The sequence below is a fragment of the Sipha flava genome, unplaced genomic scaffold (assembly GCF_003268045.1).
Source record: "Sipha flava isolate LNK unplaced genomic scaffold, YSA_version1 64_pilon_pilon, whole genome shotgun sequence".
In the NCBI taxonomy this organism is placed as follows: Eukaryota; Metazoa; Arthropoda; class Insecta; order Hemiptera; family Aphididae; genus Sipha; species Sipha flava.
This window is the reverse complement of record NW_020273604.1, coordinates 942,947-963,970: the sequence shown is the minus strand read 5'-3', so window position 1 is coordinate 963,970 and position 21,024 is coordinate 942,947. Positions and strand designations below refer to the sequence as shown.

At 34.1% G+C, this 21,024-nt stretch overlaps 2 protein-coding genes across 10 annotated transcripts in view; both read left to right on the top strand.

The window, feature by feature from the left end:
* LOC112691596 (A disintegrin and metalloproteinase with thrombospondin motifs adt-2-like) overlaps positions 1-15,400 on the top strand; it is a 61,353-nt gene extending 45,953 nt beyond the window's left edge. For 7 of the 8 annotated variants that reach the window (XM_025565899.1, XM_025565898.1, XM_025565900.1 and 4 more), the window contains 7 exons: positions 2,344-2,533; positions 4,751-4,846; positions 5,328-5,448; positions 5,531-5,634; positions 6,443-6,566; positions 11,451-11,626; positions 15,000-15,400. In XM_025565899.1, the coding sequence (XP_025421684.1) occupies positions 2,344-2,533; positions 4,751-4,846; positions 5,328-5,448; positions 5,531-5,634; positions 6,443-6,566; positions 11,451-11,626; positions 15,000-15,263 (1,075 nt within the window). In that variant the 3' untranslated portion in view covers positions 15,264-15,400. The remainder of the gene's footprint in view (positions 1-2,343; positions 2,534-4,750; positions 4,847-5,327; positions 5,449-5,530; positions 5,635-6,442; positions 6,567-11,450; positions 11,627-14,999) is intronic. The other variant, XM_025565903.1, reaches the window with a different exon arrangement.
* A 2,777-nt stretch (positions 15,401-18,177) lies between these two features.
* LOC112691528 (peroxidase) overlaps positions 18,178-21,024 on the top strand; it is a 44,720-nt gene continuing 41,873 nt past the window's right edge. The window contains exons 1-2 of one of the 2 annotated variants that reach the window (XM_025565799.1): positions 18,178-18,198; positions 19,416-19,521. The gene's annotated coding sequence lies outside the window, so the exon portion shown is untranslated. Of the gene's footprint in view, positions 18,199-19,398; positions 19,522-21,024 lie in introns of those variants that run through there. The other variant, XM_025565800.1, reaches the window with a different exon arrangement.

Sequence of the window (21,024 nt, the reverse complement as noted above, 5' to 3'; positions counted from 1 at the left end):
TGAACAAATTAAACGTTTTGTTTGGTTATGTAAAATCGCACTGCGTTTTGTGCGTCGACAGCATCGAAGTGTTATTCGATTGAATTTACGTATTATCAGTTGAACGCATAATATACCTGTTTACGTATTATAATAAGACGATATAAAATCCGTGCCGCGCGTACAGCATAATAAATTACCCGTCTGCGCTGCAACGATACCAAATGGACCATCGAATTTTCCTCGATATCAAACGGAATAAGAGCGCTTAACATAAATTATTATATCTGTACATTTCTGATGTCGCATCGAAAACATAATAATGTGATAAAATATCCGATAACAATAATAATAATAATAATAACAATATACTTTCCGGTACAAACGAGCGCGAGATCTCGTCATCTTATTTGTCTACAACAATATGTACTAAACACGTCAGACGAACATGATATTACATCACAAATGTGCCGCACGATCTACTTCACATCGGATCGCGTTCGATTTCAACTCGATTTCCCCGCCTACGAGAGCAGTCATATTGATTTCAACGCTCAAATCGTACACTTTGTTCCCATAGGCGTGTTTAAACCTGTATTTCAGGGGGTGTCCACAATACTTTTGGGCTCTATCTTAACAAAACCTGTGTGTAATGTTCACTGGTTATACTTAATAAATTATAATGTATAAATAATAATTATTCAATATTGTGATATATTAGACCCAATGAATATGTTTTCCTTAAATCTCCTATATTTTACTCAGATAGCTTCAGTAATTTATGATTCGCATTATTGTAGTCAATTGTAGATGTTATATTTAAGTTTTATTTTTTCTATTACCGAAAATCATTGATTTGTTACCAAATGTTTTAAAACAAAATCACTTTATTTGAGTCACATCAGTTAAGATACGGTCCTTTTACTCTTTTAGACTTAAATCATAGGTCCTACAGGTACACATGGCACCCTCCGTGCGCACGCTTATGTTTGTTCCATACTACCTTTATTAATTCGACATGTGTAACAACGTCCCACTATAACATCACATGCATTATAAGTGCATAGAACGCAATTTTATAGATCACCATTAGGGGATGACAGGGGGTGCACCTTCAACTCATTGTGAGGTATAAATATATGTAATCTGTTTAAAGAGGAATATTTTGCGTTTATGAGAATAAGTTAATTCTAGTTTGCATTGGTAATGCCATGGATCATAGGCATGCGCAGGGAATATGCAGGCTATGCAACTGCATACCTAACCCTAAATAAACCCTTTTTTCCAAAATTACATAAAATAAATAAAAATTATGATATATTTGGTCTTATGTATATTATGTGATTTTGTCTTACATTATGATTTTTATTATATTTTTATATTCAGTCCCAGACAGTTTAATTTATTTTTGAAACACAAATTATATGCTATAATAACGATTTAATGTGTTAATGAAATTAAGAAGTACAATAATTCAAGCGAGATTAAATAACTATCAACTACAGAACAAGAAATGGCTATAAATTCAAATCCCGAAAACATTATTGGTGATATTAAAAACTCAACTGTTCGCAGAATCGTTTTATTATTAATTTTAATTATTTATTAAATTTATTTTGTTTTTCATTGAAATATATAATTACGTTATTATTTATTTACCCTATTTAATCGTATTACTCAAACCATTTCAAGTGTTTAAATTTAATTTTTTTTTTTTTCGTAATTTTTTTTAAATTTTAATTATGAAGACAGTTACAACGATTAAGAAATGGCTATTCAGTCACTTTTTTCGGGAAAAAAAATTAAAATTTTAAATTAAATAGTTATTAAGATCAGAATTTTGAATACTTAAATTAAATTTCAGTTTTAGGGGAGGGGGGTAGGTAATAGCAACCTTTTGCATACCCTGAAATAGAGATCTGCGTGCGCCTATACCACGAACGTAAAACGTACGTATGTTATACATGTACATAGACAATAGGAATATTGGATATTGGAATTTGTCATTTTACTTACTTAAAACGCATATGGTCAAATTTTTTTTTAGTATTTATTACTGGAATACTATTTAATACTATTTAGGGTTTGGTTATGTTAACCGTCTATCGGTTCGATCGTTTATCGATAAAAAAATATTGATTTTTACTAACTATATTTAGTTGTTATGTACAAAATCGCTAAATTTACAGTTAAGTGGTTAAACTAATACATTTTATGCCAGGTATAAATAGGGGGCGGCTATACATTTGGGGTGAATGATTTTAGTACTCCCAAGTTTTAGACCGAATGTGCGTCCATGTAGATCACTGAAGTGTGAGATAATTTCCTGCCAACATTTATTTATTTTTTCTCCCGTTCCACCAGCAATCTCGAATGCCTCTTCAAGTCTGCTCGCCGTTCGGCTGCAGTTCAAAAGTTTGATCACAATAAGTTCGCCGACAAGCCTGGCCAAGCGTGGGATGCAAAAAAACAATGCGAACTGCTGTTATTAGACAACGATGCCAAAGCAATGGGTACCGAAACGAATGATTTGGACCCGTCGCAGCAGTTAGAAGTAAGTATTTATCCCGAATAGCGACCGATATGAACGCACGCACCTGAAATTGGATTTTTAACGAACACAAGTGTGCAGTACAATTTCCGGCGACTAGTAAATCGAATAAAATGCGTTTACGTTATTATTATCGTGGACAAAATAAAAATATAAATAAAAAATAGCAATACTGTTTTTTCCTAATCGGTACTGAATTTTTTCAAATGAAGCTTGATTGGTTTATCGTGGTTTATCATTATACCAAATATTCGGAAGTTTTTTTTTCAGCTTCTATAAAACGTAAAATGCATTTTATCATGCGCATTGCACGGGATAATCATTAGAAAACATAACGTTAAGGTGTGTAAGCACTGATGCTCTGCATAGTCCGATCTTAATCAGTTCGGTCTAGTACGGTCTTAACATACAAAAACTATTGAATCGTCGGTTTGGTCTGGTTCAATAATTTTTAGAAATAGTTCGGTCCAGTCCTCAGATCAAATGCATTATTTTCAGTCTGATTCGGTTTCAAAAAAAAAAAAAAAAAAAATGAAAAAATGAAAATGAAAATCAATCCGGTTCTAACCATAAAACTTAAAATCTAAATACAGATATTGTTATGCAAACAAATAAAATGAAAAAAAAAACCTACAAATTTAGATATTATTATTATCTGGTAGTCCGGCCCGGTGTAATACTAAACGCATAATATGGTACGGTCTAGGCTAATACAGAGTGAACCTTACGGATCGGTCCATAAACGGTCCAAAATGTTTTATAATTAGACCGACAGTCCGCAAAAAGAATTTCTGCAATGGAACGGTTATTAATACGTGTGAAACATTACGGACTTGAATGCTTCTTGAAACGGAAGTCGCGAACACGCGTTACTAATACGTTCATATACGGATACAGTGTGTGTGTGTGTGTGTGTGTGTGTGTGTGTGTGTGTGTGACACGATAATTTTTTGATTATTCACACTTGAAACGTATTACGAAACAGGCGTATTTTCGCGTAAACGGTACACAATCTCAAAAAGCCACTCCGTTTACTTTCACGTAATAATAATTTCAGGGATGCATTGTCGTCCAAATTACTAAACAAGTGACAGCGAAAACACCGCCAAAAAACAATTTTTCATGAATAAAGAATATCTCTTTTCGCGCGTGCAATTTGAGCGTTTTTCGAAGAACCGTGTGCTTTTTATTAATATTTAAAATTATCTTGTTATCTTAGCTTAACTTTCGGAAATTTCATACAAAGTTCCACGTATGATTCGTTAATTTGTGTTAAAAACTATCGAATATCTAAACGCACAATAATAATATTTTTCATTACTCTTTGAATATTAAATGTTGACAAGAACCACGAAATTCTGCACTATTTTCGTAGGTTTATAAGCAGGGCTAAGATTAATATATATAAATATGTATTCGGTTTATTATGAATAACAAAAAATATGATTAAATATTTTAAAAACAAAAATATTTTTGTTACGTAATAAAATTGATAAAATATTATTCTAGACTATTAACGCACTATTGAAGTAGAACACGGAACAATTACATGATGTCTTATATTTTTAAAAGTGAACGCACTTCCGTTGTCCTTATATTTATTAAAACTCCGAGTGACGTAATATGACGTAATTTTTGCGTGTTTAAATTATATTTTGTTACTTCCCTAGGGGTTAGATTTGAGTAATATGCATCCAGATAAGTGCCATATAAAATATTAAATGTTAAATATACAGATAAATTTGTCTTAAAAAATAAAAAATGTTTTGATAAACTATTGAATTTATGTACTTTACACCAAATTTGTTCTAGTGAATTGTTCGCATTTTATAGTTTCATGAACGAACTGCATAAAATTCACAAACAATACGACACAATATTCACATGTGTTTTTAAACAACGCCATATATTCACGCGAAGAAACGTTCTTGTTCCTTTAATCTTACCATTCGTCAAATTTATCAGAAATATTAACAATCGTTTTGAAATAAATTCAAGATTATCAAGATTTATCGAACTATTCAGTTAATATAACTAAACATATTAATATTAATATTATGTATGAAAATCATATTTCCCTTAACGCGCTGTACAACCACATCTGATATTTGCGTTCACGTTGGTAAGCGTCGACGAATTTGAGGCCAAATAACGAAAAAAGACGCACGTACGAAATCTCCGCTAACAATATGCTTATATATTTTTTTCTACGCTCCTTAGAGTATTTGCGAAAGTTTACAATGTGAAACGCCGAACCGACCTGGATATTACTTCGCTGGACCAGCGTTAGAAGGAACTACATGCGGACCCAATTTGGTAATTATACACGATTTGTCATAATTGTACATATGCGTGCGTGATAATAATGTCGTTTTAAACTTTCCTTTTTCCTTACCGACGTCATCAGACTGTCGTTGATTATCCCGTACTCGAAAAACCGTGAATGGTCCGTGAGATTGGAAGGGATGACCGTGTTAAGTAGTTGAAAATAATTTGTTCAGTTTACATATTTCGAATTCAACGCGACCCACCCAAACCGCGGCCACCGTGTATATATTTCCGTTTACCGGAACAAATCGGTGCGCGTGGTGGTGGTATGCAAATAAAAAAAATAAATAAATAACGAAAGTCGGCCGGTGGAGAAGGAAATATAGTTTATATTTTGGCTTAATTCAATCAACTGATTTGACACGAGCTTTTTATTTTCTTCCATAATCCACTCTAAATTGAAAAAGCTTTTTACGGGTTCTCCAGGATTGAACCTATTGTTGTCGATTTTTTTTTTTTTCAAACGCAGTGGTGCGAAGCGGGAAAATGCGTTAAAGGCAAACCGAAAAAACCCCAAAAGATCATAAAAGGTGGATGGAGTCAGTGGAAGGTGCACGAGTGTACATCGGGGTGTATACATAAGTCAAAAGGTATGTTATTTTTACTTTTCTTTTCGTTTACACGTTTTTAACCGCTTTATACTATAATAATAATAATAATCCGCGACGATAGGTTTCAGATTAAGGACGAGAACGTGTAACAATCCAAAACCGATAAACACGAACGAAGGATGTGAAGGGCCTAAACACGATTCCGTGCTTTGCAAAGATGATAAGGTACATACATTGTATAAAATACAATACGGTGACTTCATCGTATTTAGTATATCGTAATAATCTGGTATAATGACCAATGATATTACGAGAGTTCAAGATCGTACTTACTCGGTATTATAATGTATAGTCCACACGGGTGAGATTCCTGCGTACGAAACCTTGAGCTATTGATCGTTTTTTTTTTTTTTTTTTTTTTTTTGTTTAATATATTTGCTCGTTTATCAGAAGACGATCGAGTAATCGTACTTTGTATTCGACAACTTGAAGTTACTTTCATAACATTTTCGAAATGTATTTCTTGTTTATAATCGAATTTAAATTGGACTCTCGACAAAGTCTCGTCCATTTGATTTATGGTTATTTAAGGAAAATAAACAATATACATATTATTTATAAATACAGTACTTAGTTTCTTAATGAAATGCGATTATCCGATTCAATTCGATATTTTACTTCGAACTTTTACGACGAGCGTGAAGAAAAAATATTTTCTACCTCTATGTTATTGATTTGAAACTAGTCGAATTTTATTTCGTGTCGGAAGTAAATATGCTTATCAAGTGTGAGATTACAAGTGTATTGATAATCGTAATCGCAGCATATTACCGAACGAATAATAGACGTCCATCGCGCTGCCGGTGAGTTCGGTAATCTAATAATATTTTGAGGAGGGTAAAAAAGTAATTCCGATACTCGCACTCGGGTGAAAAGGTAAACGGTCATATCGGGTTAATACAGGTCTGAGGTCAGAACACCATGATTGTATTAGACGGACGTAATCTACACGATAATATTGTTTGTGTCACAGACGTGCCAGAAGTCCAAAAAGATAATGGTGACGGAGTACGCGACGGCCAAGTGCAGAGAATTGGGCAGCATATTGCCGGTGTTGGACAATGAATACTCCGGTCTGCAGGCACCGCACGAAGAAGGTTAGTCACGCGAAATGGTATTACGATACAAGGTTTTTTGGGGTAATGGAAAACGTTTTGAATGACTCTCGCAGAAGTGAAAAAAAAATGCGAATACTATACACGCACAGTTATACGATTTAAAATGAAATCAACGTAGGCATGCCAATGTTAAAGGTCCAAAAATTAAAATTATTATCCCTACAATGGTGTACATCACTCACATTCGTGGAATCCAATGTTTCCGTTGCACTTTTCAAGTGATTTTCAATGAAATCCAAATTGTATAGGAACTGAAGTATTTGGACCACCGATAGCGGCTACTGGGCAAACAGGTGGAAAAAATTATGGATAAGATAACTACGTGAACCCCGGTTTTGTTTATAAACTTATTAAGGCCGGTCGAAACACGCGCTTCCATTTCAAATATGTATTGGTACATAACGAACATCATCTTACGTGCGTTAATTACAAAACATGTTATTCTCCACTTTTGGACTGTATGGATACTGTTGTAACGACTTGCGTGAGAGTTATTTCGAATTTCCCCGTTTTTCTGAAAGGCCCATTATAAACTTGGCATGATACATGCATGCATACGTGCAATAAACGTAGGCCGGATTATTTTAATGTTCGGATTTAAAATTCACGCGCGATCCTTTAGCAATTTTACGATCTTTTACGATCGGTCGTAAACCGTGACCTTTACGCGCGCACGCACCACGGATGTGTAATGTATGGATATAGAGTCCATCAGCAATTTAGATTATTCGACTTTTGGAAAATAAAAATAAATGAATAAAAATGATGTCGATAAATCTAACCGAACAAAATGTTCGAGAACGCGATAAAATCGAGTTGATTATTCCAACCGATAAATTTGAAAGACAGAGAGTGAAAAACAAACGAAATTATCGTTATTCAAAACAGTTCGCGGGAAGCAGTGGGGCACATGGCGATTGAAAATACCCACGTTTACGTTTCACGGAGCGCGTGGTTTATATTATTTATTTACGCGAAACGGTTAACGTGCACACTTGAAATCTATTAAAATATACTGTGTTCGGTGCAGCAATGTAAATTACGATTGGCATGTAGACGCGACCGTAGAAAAAAAAGAGTGTGTTTATTCTAGTGACTTTTACGCGTAGCTGACACGATGATATTATAATTTCAGTTTTTGTACACGTTTTGAATTAATTTCGCACAAACATTTACACTATCACGCTATCTGTTTCGGATTTGGACACCGACGGTAGATTTACGAGCTGTTCTCGACGTTATTGTTAAGTTACTCTTAAGAAACAAAAATGTCCAGAGAAAATAAACAACGGTCACTATGTTGCGTGGCAATAATCAGAGCCGGATTTAGATACGATCGACACGTGCAACGGCACAAGACAACAAAATCAGGAGAGCGCGTGAAAGGCGTCAAAACTAGAATTAAATCTGATTGAACGATGGCCACGCAAGTTATATATTATATGTAGAAAATAAAATAAAATTTTACATTTAACATGCCAAAATTTGATTATTATTATTATTATTTATTATTTTATCGACATGCAAGGAGTAACAGCGCTCGTTGGTACAATTACAATTTAATAAAATATCACTATATTATTGGTGTTTGTTCTCTGAATGGTTTACAGTTACATGCACTTTCAAAAATCGTTCTGAACATTCTTGAATATAAACGTAGCTTAGCCCTACCAGTTCAAGTTATATTTTTAAGTCGTTTAAGAGAAAAGGGTGCCAAATAATTTTTGCACTGGCCACCGAAAGAACCAAAACCGACCCCGACAATAATGTATATTTAATAAACATACGATATAACCGTTAAATGAATCTAGGAATCAAATGCTTTCTTTAAGGTTTTGGTGGTTTCAGAGTATAATGAATGTTTTTTTTTTTTTTTTTCGAAACCGCTGTCGATTTTTTTTGGTCTTGATCGTATTCGTCAGACATCGTTTGTATTACGTTTGTGTTACAATTACGTTGACATACATAACAAATCGAAAGCAACTTCGCCGTACCATTCTTCCGACACACACCAGTTTTAACAGTACGTAACACACGAATTGTACTCAGGATTTTTTTAGAACTACAATAAATTGTAATCGCGACGTGCGTTCGATTCGGGTACGAAAATCGTTTGGATCACACAAGTGCTGTTGTCAAAACATTGTCAATCGCAAATCGAATCGCGTTTGTTTCAACACGTTTGTGCAGTCGAACGAACACGTGTTTAATAAATATTTCGACACTCGTCGGCTAATACACCACGATGAACACGTACCGTATGAGCACCGTATCAACTGCGTTTCACGCTTTGCTGAAACCGAATCCGTTCTAAGTTGTGCGCTGGTACCGAACATTAACATTTCGGTTGCGATCATGACGTAATTATACATGGCAGCTGTGTCTTTATAACGTTTTGTAAATTAACGTCTTCGTCGGCAATATGTTTTTGACAGCGCTACACGGCCGACTGCCGTTCCATCTTAGTCGACGGGCCATCAAATGCTGCCTTCGTTTTTTTTTTTTTTTAAGAAAGACATACCCTCGGCATCGAGGCCATTGGAACATATATATTAGAACAATTTATAAATTAAATGGTAAAAAAATATGATAATCTTATAAAAAAATGTGTGTATAATATGTATATGTTACTTAAATCACTTTGATCAATCATCAAAATTGATGTTGTCTTTTTTTTTTGCGCCATTTCGTTGTCCTCCTCTTTTCCGATACGCCCGAAAAATTTGGGGCGGGTGAGAAATGGTCATAATCGGCAACGGGCAATATTATAACGGCGATACACTCGTTCGCATCCCGACGAAAATTTGATTAAACTGCACGGCACGGTACGCGGACCGATGGTGTTCGGTGATAATTTCACTTTTTATACGTTTCGCACGCGCACGTAACGCTATTACGAATATTTCCACGATCTGTTGTGATGAATTTCCGAACGTTGGGTCGGTCGCAACGGGTATAATTTTGGAAAACGTCGATACAACGTGGATACAACGCGCGAACGACGACGAAAACAAAACGCGAAAATTATATCAATAACAATGTCTTGTATACAAGGGCGCCCATATAGGGGAGGGGGCAAAGGAGGAACATGACCCCTCTTGGAAAATTGTTTACAGTGATCAGAATACATTTATTTAAGTATAATTTAAAAATTTAATTTAATATATGAAAATCTATAATTTGTTTATGAAAAATTTATTTAGATTAGAAAATCAAGTTATCAGCTATAAATAACAATACGCTTTTTCGTTTCTATTCCATGGATAATTATCAATTCTTAAAATATTGTGTATTTCCATAAATACTGTATATATGTGTGTGTGTGTGTGTGTGTGTGTGTATGTGTGTGTGTACACCACCATAATATTTATATAATATTTGTGAATTAATATTTTAATAAATACAACTAATGTTTTAAGTGTCGAATTTAAATTATTATTGTGATAATTAAATAAAAATTTTAATAAATTACTTTTATGGTAAATTGGTTAAATAATTATTATTTTATGGTCTTCCAGTTTGATATATATAATGTAATAGTATAATGAAAAATTGTAAGCCCCTTCCTATATCGTGGGTCATTCCTATTTATGAATTGATTGATAAATTAAAATTTTGTCGCCCTTGAGAATTTTCCTATAGGCGCCCTTGCTTGAATAATATTAACTTGTGAACGGAGAATAATAATAACACTTTTACTCTTTGGGAGACAGTTCTGTAAGCGTCAATGATACGTCTGTTGATTGATGACATTAGGTAAAACTAATTATTTATTCCATTTGATTTTTTTTTTTTTTTATTTATATTAATAATATTTTCTAGATATACAGCTAAACAAAAACAGGCGTTTTACTCTCAATCGAGTTGAATGACATTGGTTTCGTTCAGAATCAATTTAATATTGTTCAAACATTAATAATGTAAATAATATTGCATGCACTCGTAATCATCGAAAAAGCTCGATATTTATATCTGACATTGTAGTTTTCATTAATCGTATTTTTGATCTGTTTGTGCTGTAATTGAAAGATTTTTTTTATTTCAATAAATATTACTTAATACTTTTTAACATTTATAACGATATAAAATACTCGGTAAAAACAACATAATAGTGTTTTATTTAACTACGATGAGCTCGAACTATAAACAGGAATTAAAATCTACGCACATGACCGGTCTCTATTTTTTCAACATTTCGTAACGCTCGTTCATTTTTTTCACGATTAACAGAAATACTGAAATATTAAATATTGGTTGTAAGTATGTTATTTTGCAGATTACTTTATCGCAGAAAAACTCTTTAGTATTACGTCAACATTAAAACTTATCATAATAATGTGAGCTGGTTTTTTATTATCAATATCTTCAACTTGAATTATTAATTTCTAAGAACAAATAAAAATGTTAAAATTTCCATAAAATGCAGATACGTAATATTTCCTAAACTTATACACTCTACACAAACTAAAGTAGTTCCATTGAAAATCACGCAAAATGCATTCATAATCATCGACAAAAAACAGCAGCAGATTATATTTTTCGCAGTTCATAATCGATACATAGCTCTGCGCGGGTCCGCGTCAGACGTATTACCACGAACGGACCAAAAACGCAGACGTACGTAAAATTATAAATAATCTTTAAGCTCAATTGTTGTTCACATTAAATACATATGTGGCGGCCACATATGTCGGAACCGTATCGACAAGTTAATTTTTATTTTTCGTGCTCCGTCCATTTGAAATCGACATCGCACACGCACGTTTCCCCGTCTATTTCACGTTTGACATTACGTATTGTCCGGGGAACGATGGAAAACCAAAAACAATAACAACACGTTAACGGTGTACGTTTTGTTCGCAGCTCGCCCGTGGATGGGATGTTCGGTGTTCTGCCGGCGCAAAGACACCGGGTCGTTTTACGCGCCCAGACTGGACGTTTCGAACCTGCCAGTGGATCCGTATTTTCCGGACGGTACCTGGTGCCATTCCGCGGACAACGGCAACTATTACTGTTTGAATCACGTCTGCACGCCCGAGGTATGAACCCGTACAACGTTAGCAACAGACACGACGATGATGCGAAATCTACAATTCCGTCCGCGCGCGATCGTCGCGCCGTTTTTGACGGTCGTCGTCGCGCGGGAGGTTCGACGAATTCCCTCAAACTGATATTCTCGAGATATGATTTCCGACGATGTCCCGCGTTACGAATACGAAAATCTAAAGCAACAGGAAAAAAAAAAAAAAAAAAAAAACTAATCGACGAAGCCTATCCCCACCCCACTCACGCGCACACGCACCCTGACAACTCTGTAACGGTCTACTCTACGGCCCTTGATGTCCGGGAAAAACTAAACGTGGTCCACTGCGCTCCGCACAGTTGAAAAAGTAACGTAACACGTACCGGTACGGATCCGTATTGATTTCGAGACTAAAACGCAAAATATGAATCGAACAAGAACACATTATACCTGTATTATATATGTTCCTCGGGCCGGTAACGCATATTGGCTGCGAGTTTTCCGTTTCGCTTTCGGAATAGATGCCCGGAACGTAACACGTCGTTGGCCGTAGGGTGCAAGCGAATGTTGAAACGACTTCGTATAAGAATAAAGTTATATCGGTTTGAACTGCACGTGTAGTCGTAGCGAAAGGAAGAATATATTTAATCATCTTTTTTCTTTTTTTTTTTCGACATTACTCCGCTTAATCCAGTAAATATTTCGAGCAGTTGTACGACTAGAATTCTTTTTTTAATAATCATAGATTATCCTACATATTATGTAGATCGTTTCCCTCCATTTTCTTTGAAAAATTATAATCTGGACTTACAAATGAATCTTTAAAAAGGCCGTTTATAAATCTATACCGAAATCATATTCCATAAAAGAATTTCTATTACAGTCGGAGAAACAATAATAACAGTTTTTCAGTTATTTTTAGTTAATTTTATTTTTATTTAATTATTTATTTTTATATCATTTTCGTGCCGTACTTTTTCTGTGCGAACGATCGGATTTAAAAATAAACAGAACTTTATTTTTATTCCTTGAGTTTATCTGATAATGACTTTATCTCCACGTATGATTATAAAAAGATCAAAAAAAAAAAAAAAGCAGGTAAAAAAGATTATAAGCAAAAATGTCACCGCAACAGCAACGTGGCATGTCTACGGTAGGCTTAAATGTATTAACTTTTGGACTTTTGGATGTTCAGTGAGTGATAATGAACAGATTTTCTTTAAAGTTTACACGCCAAAGCCAAAGTGAATTTAATTTAATAAAAACGCAACAATATTATTTTACTTTTGTCACATTATATGCGTGAAACTATTTCAAAATACAAAGCGTTTAAAAAGTTTAATAACGTTTAATATACGAGGTAAATATTTAATAAGTTTCCGAACTTTCCAAGCACACAATGCTAAATTGTGACTAAATTTAAAATTACAATATAAAATAAAAATGATCCAACCTGATTTCTTTAAAAAAAATATCGCACATGTTTAGATCCTATCAAACGTGGGGGAAAAAACGTATGATGAAGTATTTGTTAAGTATAATTATTTTTATTATTTGAATATTGTGTTCGTGTTGCATTTTTTTAATTTCTCACAATTTTCAGTATATCTAAACACCCCTTTACGATGTATTTATTTTGAATTCGTGTCAAGTAATGAATAATGTACATTCAGTATAATATAATTCAAACTGGAAAAGACCGCGTCAACAAAATCCTATATGCTTATAATATTTTACACGTATTTTCCGTGTCACGCGATGCAAAATTTTACTCTAATTTATTACGTAATTCAATCAAATAAGCAAATGTTACAAGGTAAATAAATTAAATATACGTAATTTTTATTTTTTTCGACGTAACATTTCATAGTTACATAAAATATATTAATCAGTGTTGATATTAAAAGGTTTCGTAAAGCCCCACAACTATGTTTTGTGGTATTAGGCAAATTTTAATGGAAACTTTTGACAAAATACGATATTTGATGGATATCTCGTAAATTCTAAAGGATTCGCAATGTTCTGTTTGAAATAATAAAAATAAAATAAATGTTCCTAAAATGATCACCGCCGAATTAAATCGGAATTGTCGTTAATTCGGTGAAATGTAACAGGTTTAAAAACGACAACAATTAAATAAATCGGTTGCATTATATTCCGCGTCGTCCGAATACTGATCACTCGGTGGGGGAAAAAAACTTAAACACTTTGAAAACCGAGAGGAATCGCGTTAGTTCTGTATAGCTTAAAGAATAACGAATCAAATGTAACAGTACAATCTCGCGCGTATTGAACGTCGACCGATAAATGAAGAGCTGTTCGGATTATACATGGATTCATGACGTTCAACACTGAACGACGCTCGACGACGGTATTAACTTTACAATGATCATAGATAACAATCTTACATTCTTGTATTTCTGTTTACGCATTGGACACGGTTTATGCGACAGTGATCGAATTACAATCGCATAATATACCGTTTTTATGCTTGTTCCGTTGAAACTCAACAAAATCCGACGTACATAAATCAAATGAATAATCATCAATAACTTAATAATCCCTCGTCGACGTCGAATCCAATCCGTTCGTACTACCTGTCATCGGTTGATATTTCAAATTGTGTTAATAAACCATAACCGCGTGTTTGCGGTAATACTATCCATAAAGTATATGACGCCGCCATTGTTATGGAGTACCTGAGTATAATTTCCTATCCGAAATATACGAGTAATTGGTATCGAATAGTTGTTCAAATAATTACACCCCAAAAATTATGCACTTACGGTACAGTTAAATACATTATTCGGCGTCTAAAACAAACGCTTATTGAACAGTTTTTTCTTTTCTTTTTTGTAATTTAAAATTAAGCTAATATTTCAAATGTATCAAAATAAAAACAATTTTAACTAATTTATCTGAAAAATGAATTGTCGTGTTCTCCGCAAGATTCCAAACAACTGATTGAGTACTGCATTGTTATTGACAACATTTTATTTTTACAACAACCAAATGTAAAGGATCATATCGTTTTTAAATCGTTTATTTGTACAAGTGAAATTACAGAACCGCTACATTGATTATAAATTCAACGACAAAAGGTTCAACTCCGAGAACACTAATCGAACGTTCAGCAATGAGTAAACGCGATTCTTTTCATTTATAATAAACAGAAATTTACTATTCTTGAAACGATGAATTCTAAAATTTTGAAATATATTGACCTGTATTAGCTTAAAAGCGAATATTTTTTATTCCTCCGCAATGTATTTATGATAATAAATCGCAATATTTGTCGATTGCAATAAATAATAATTATTGTATTGTTTTTTTTTTCTCCTCGTCTTTATTGTTTCGCTAACGTCAGTTTTTTTTTTTTTTCTGCGCAGAACGACCTGAAACGATCAAGCAAGAGTTTGACAGATTCCAACGACGATCTACCGCTGATGATTAACCAGAACGCTAGGCCGCCGGGGCCGTACGCCGTGCCGGAAGTGTTGCTGCGGTACTTCAGCGTGGGTTCGGACGGCACTCCGTTGCTGACCACCATCACGCCGGACATGGTGGACCGGACCGATTACGGGGATTGGTCGAGCGAGGACTACGTGGACGTGCCCGAGCTACGGCCCCAGGACGTCGATCAGTTCATGTGACGCGGCGATCGGATTTCCGAAAACGAACGCAAAAAGGCGACCGATTTTTCGGATTTTGTATAATAATATATCGAATTTTATATCGTGCACGTTACAATAAACGATAGCGTTTTGTCTCTGCAAACCGCGTTCGGCGGATCCCTCGCCGTTGTTTTGCATTGAAAACAAGAATATCCATAACTTTGTTTCATTAACACGAGTACTCACTTGGCGCTTGCGCTTCATTAGATACACACACGCACAAATATGCACACAACCATGATTACCAATCAGTATTGTGTACAGTGAAAATTGTTTACCAAATCGTATTGCAAAACGTTTCGTGAACAAAACGTCAATAAGCGAATCTGTGTAAGTGTCGAACACAACGTTGATGGAGTGCCCGCGAACGGTAACCTGGGCCTGACAAAACACAATATTAGTGACGAGCATTACCGAATCGCGTTGTATCGGCACAGGTAGCCGACAGAGGTAAACTGGCAATCTTACTACAACATGAATGATGCGAGTGATCACTATTCGTGAATTACTTTAAAAAAATGTAAAACTAAAAAACTAAAAATTGACCTGATACAATGGTTTGGGAATGCGAATTCGAGACGTCACAATACGCCGGCATTTTAATAGTGCTTCGTAATACGCTTTAAGGAACAAATAAAAATGAAGAGTAAACGATCGAAACATTTTACTTTATTAAATTTTCAAAAAAACCGCATAAAATCCCAAAAATTTCTCGTGATTGTTGCATAATCATGCAATATGTGTTTAAAAACCCATTCCGGCATTCTGATTACGGCAATAGAAACGTAATTGTTTTCCCTGAAATTTAATTTAAAAATATATAGCTAAACGTTAACGTTTACGATTACTTCAGATATTTAATTTTTTTTTTTTTTTATTAAAAATAACAAAATGAATAGCTTTTATTTAATATTTAGCTATGCAGTAAAATTGGATATTTAATTTATATTGAATATTGCATGACTTCTATGTGACGACCACGGAGAACCGTTAATGCCTAATAATGATCACAACGCGAATATATTTTTCATTGGAATATCACGTCTGGCGTGCGCTGAGGTCGTCATGCAAACACGTCCTTAACGTATCATCATCGTCTATTTATACATGTACATAGTAATTAAACACTAACGTATCCATTAGGTGTACCTTCTACACGGGCGATGCTCTAAGGTTTTTATTTATTTTTCTCTCTTAATTGCATACTTTGACGAAACGATCGGTCATTAATTATTGACCACCGCCATCTCCACGAACAGGAATAACATCGTAATTATCCCCTACTTACGCATGGATTTATATAGAAAGAAATAAAAAAACCAATCGTCCACACGAAATATAATACAAAATTACGTTTTATATAATCGTATCCGCACTGCGAATACATAATACAGTTCGTTTACCCCGCCCACTACAAGTTTCCTGCTGCTAAGTGCTTTTCGCTTATGGACCCGGTGAAAACGATTACCCTATTAAAAACCGAAAAGTCGGTCGCGCGTACGCGTCAGGCGACGGTGATGACAATGTTACGTTCTGCATTGGTGGTATGCGGTTGGATTAAAAAAAAAAAGGTCTAAAAACATTTACGTTTTATGTTGTCCAGTTGTGTATTATGATGTCGTGAATTTGAAAAATACGCAAACGACGTAAAACGTACGGTTTTGTTACTTCGCAGTCGTGACATTATTTTTAGGTCACCTTAGTGTCGGATTTCGATGACGACTGTCGCGTTCACGATATATATATATATATATATATATATATATATATATATATATATATATGTATATGTATACATGTATATTGTGTACAGGAACATGTGGACCTAATGATGTACCCTTTTGTCGTCGGCAATTCGATCCGACCCGTCGCAGTACGATAATGCTCTGCGTCGGATCACCTTGAGCGGTAATCCTTGGTAAAATTGTTTCGTATGGTTTTTTGTTTTATTAAAAAAAAAAAAAACCCTGAATGAAATATTTCGTTTAATATTACGATATTATTATCTCCCGAGTTCTACCAATATATTTTCTTTTATTTTTCTTTTTTCCATTGCGAATCCTTAAAATCGGTTTTCCATTTGTGCGAGATCGATTCGACAAATTTTTAAAACGACAATATTTATTCTTATTGATTACAGATCATACACGTATGTAATAATAATAATGTTACTGGTAAACAGACGGCATGCAACAATAATAATAATAATAAAATAACGTAATGATACTTAGTATCATACATTAGTATGTGAATACGTGTTGTGCATTATAAACGTATGTTACGTCAATCGTGTTTATTTTTACACGTTAAAAAACATTGTAAACGATCGCGTACGGGAGGGATAAAAACAAACAAATTGCTTAACTACCAATTTTATCGAAATCTTATGGTTGAAGCTTCGAGGGTGAAATTATTCCCAAGTTTTTCTCCCTGCTACTCTCATGAAAACTACTAAGAAATTCGAAAAATTACTTCTCCAAAGTATCATCTGCGTCCTATTCTGAAATATTGTTATATTAAACTTTTAGTATCGGTTTACAACCAGAAAAAATGTTATGGAAAATAAAAAGCAGAAGGAAAAACATCGTTGTACAACTAAAGTATTCCTCACTTCTTAAATAACGGATTGTTACATATGTCGAACGAGAAACTATTTTAAGTGGAAGATTGAAAAAAGTTAAAAAAAAAATTCAAATTATGGAAACACTATAACGTGAACGTTCATTGACACAAAATATTATTAGTCATCGTCCGCGGTTAGGGCGGTAAAACATAACGTGACCGACCGGTAACCATCGGGCGCATTAAAAAGTAACAACTACAAAGCCTAGACGTGTGTCACCAAAGGTTCAGTCCACGGTAAGCGTCGATGATGGCTGCACGGCTGTGAATTAAGTTTTTCGCCGAGTTATAGGTTAGTATTATAGATTTAAAAAAAGAAAAAAAATTGATCACGCGAGATCGACTGATTTTTAAAAAATCATAATTAAAAACATTCAACTGCGACTATTTTCGTGCGACACAACAAGGAACATTACACAAATAATTATAACTACGGATCTGATTGTATCTTAATAATACTCTTAATAATCTTGATCATACTCTTACTCTACGAATAATTGATTTTATCATACACTACGACGGTAACATCAACAACAATTTATTATTTTTTTTTTTTTTTTTTTTTATATTATTATAAATATTATTATAATTGTAATAAAAACTCACGTAAATCGTCGAAATACGATTATAAAACAAAGTGTATACATAATTTTTTATTAATGATCGACCCCGTAAATAACAATAACTTTTATAATAGGTATCATATGCGTAGATAGATCACCCCATAAAATATTCTACTTTTTTTTCTACTTCGTTTTACGACTTACGAACGCGTACGACGTAATGGGGATGTAATGACGAGTCGTATATGACACTGTAAAATTAATTCGAAATTTAAATCACGCGCATCTACATTATATTATGTGTCACGTATACCACTTGTTTTATAGGACATCTCCGTTGTAAAGTCCATCGCCGCGAAATGTTATTCCGGCAGATGACTCGGTACCGCCGCAAAACAGTTCATTATTATATTATTGTTTGCGAACGGTTTTGTTTCTGGTCGACAAACCGATATTATCATAACGTTACTCGATCACGTGTTAAAATAAACTAAAAATCTATCTCTTTCGCATGGTTCGCGTGGACAAATCGGACGAGTCGTGGCGAAGGCCGAAGAACCTTAACTGAAAAGCGCTAAACGCGTTATAAAACTCTTTGAACATATTATCATTATCATCATCATCATCATCATCGAAACACGCATGTTGGACACGTAAATCTCCTTTAGCACGGGACTGAAGACGATCAATGTCCGGTGGGAATTGAGTTAACGTTGAACAATATCGATTATTCGTCTATACACGGTCGGTGCTCTCTCTCTCTCTCTCTCTCTCTCTCTCTCTCTCTCTCTCTCTCTCTAACTATATATTCTATTCAAGGTGTCAAATTCGCTTTACGTAACACTCTGGTCAGTGTGTATCCCCTTTGTTTTTCTCCAATAAACGTCACGCTGCAGCGATGGGCACACGCACACACATATACACAGATTTGAAGGGTTTCTTTTAGTCCTGCAGGTTATCGTGCAACGATCGTATTTCCCACAGCCTGCCAAATCCGCACTCTAGTTAGCCGTAGAATACCGAAGGCGAAGCACACGTCCAGTCTTTCCAAAGTAAGTTTTCGCATAAGTTTTTATTTTATATTTTTATGTTTTTTTTATTTTCCAACCGCTACGTGCCCTCGGTCAGTACCTGGTAACAAATATATATATATAATAATATAAATAATAATAAATAAAACGTAAAAGTCTACTGTTACTGATCGTATGTGCAGAGCGGTTCGAACGCTTAATTAATAATTAACGTGCAAATTCCGTTGATAACATTTCAAGTGTACTATCTGTTATTTTATTATTATTACTATTGTAGTGAAAACACAGTATTCGAATGTTACGTAATATGTTAATGTATTTTATTTTTCGTTGCTAAAATGATTACGTGAACTGAAAAAAATTCTCAAGTTGACATGCTTCATTTCGTGACAGGGAATACGTACGAACAGTAATACATAATATTATTACAATATCGTAGTTCCCATTTTCTCGTGATATTATACGCCTAATAAAACGCTAAAACTATTGGATATACGAAACTCATGACTTGATCATTATATCTATAACCGTTATTACCACTTAAACCGTACAAGCACTGAAGGTGGCATAATTCTAAGAGATAGCAAAAACTTGTTTTTTTTTTCGCACGGCTGTAATGAACCGAACAATCGTTTTGTTATTTCAAAAATTTGATAGACCTAAAGTTAAACGTAGCCCATTAGAATTTTTAATTCAAAAATAAGTCGTAAGATCGAGCCGTTTAACATCTGAACAGTTTCCAATTTTTTTTTTTTTTTATAACGTGTTTAAATATAACGACTGATTTTCAATACATCCGAACGAGTTTCAAGTTGATTTGGTTTTAAAACGGGCGGAAAAAGTTCTATCGCAGCTTACGTTCAGCAAAAATTGTATCTTTATGTTAATTAGCAGGTGATAACTTAAGTTTATTCAACAGTCATACGTGGACGAAAATAATTATGAAACACTATGAAAACAATAAGGTCGCAATCGATCGTTTAAATATTGGAATTTCTCGTTTATATTCGGCCATTCGAATACAATATAATAGCTACAATAACTATTTACTGGATGCGCCTTGAAAATACCTGATCGAGCCTTGAGCTATGACGTGCGTACACGTATAATAATAATACGTATACCAATAGAGTCTGTAGCTTAAGTATATGATAAAATATAAATAATAACATGCTATGTAATGCTTTGCATCGAATCGCCAATCTATATCATATTTCCAAATAAAAAATAACTAACGTCAAACTGTTTCAAATAAATCGCCGTACGAATAGATAAATAAAATTTCTGAATAAATGTAATGTGTATTATTTTTCCGATAGTAACGATGAATTCCAATAATCGCCCCCAGTGAGGGATGAAATCTGAAAATCATTAGTCAAATTTCGCCTTCATCAATAAAAAAAAAAGCACAATAATACATCAAAAACTAGGAGTCCGAGTAATCACAACTCGACCACGTCCACGCGGCATATTTAACGTGCTTCATTATTTATAAGCAGGGAACCGATTTATATGCACAAAAAA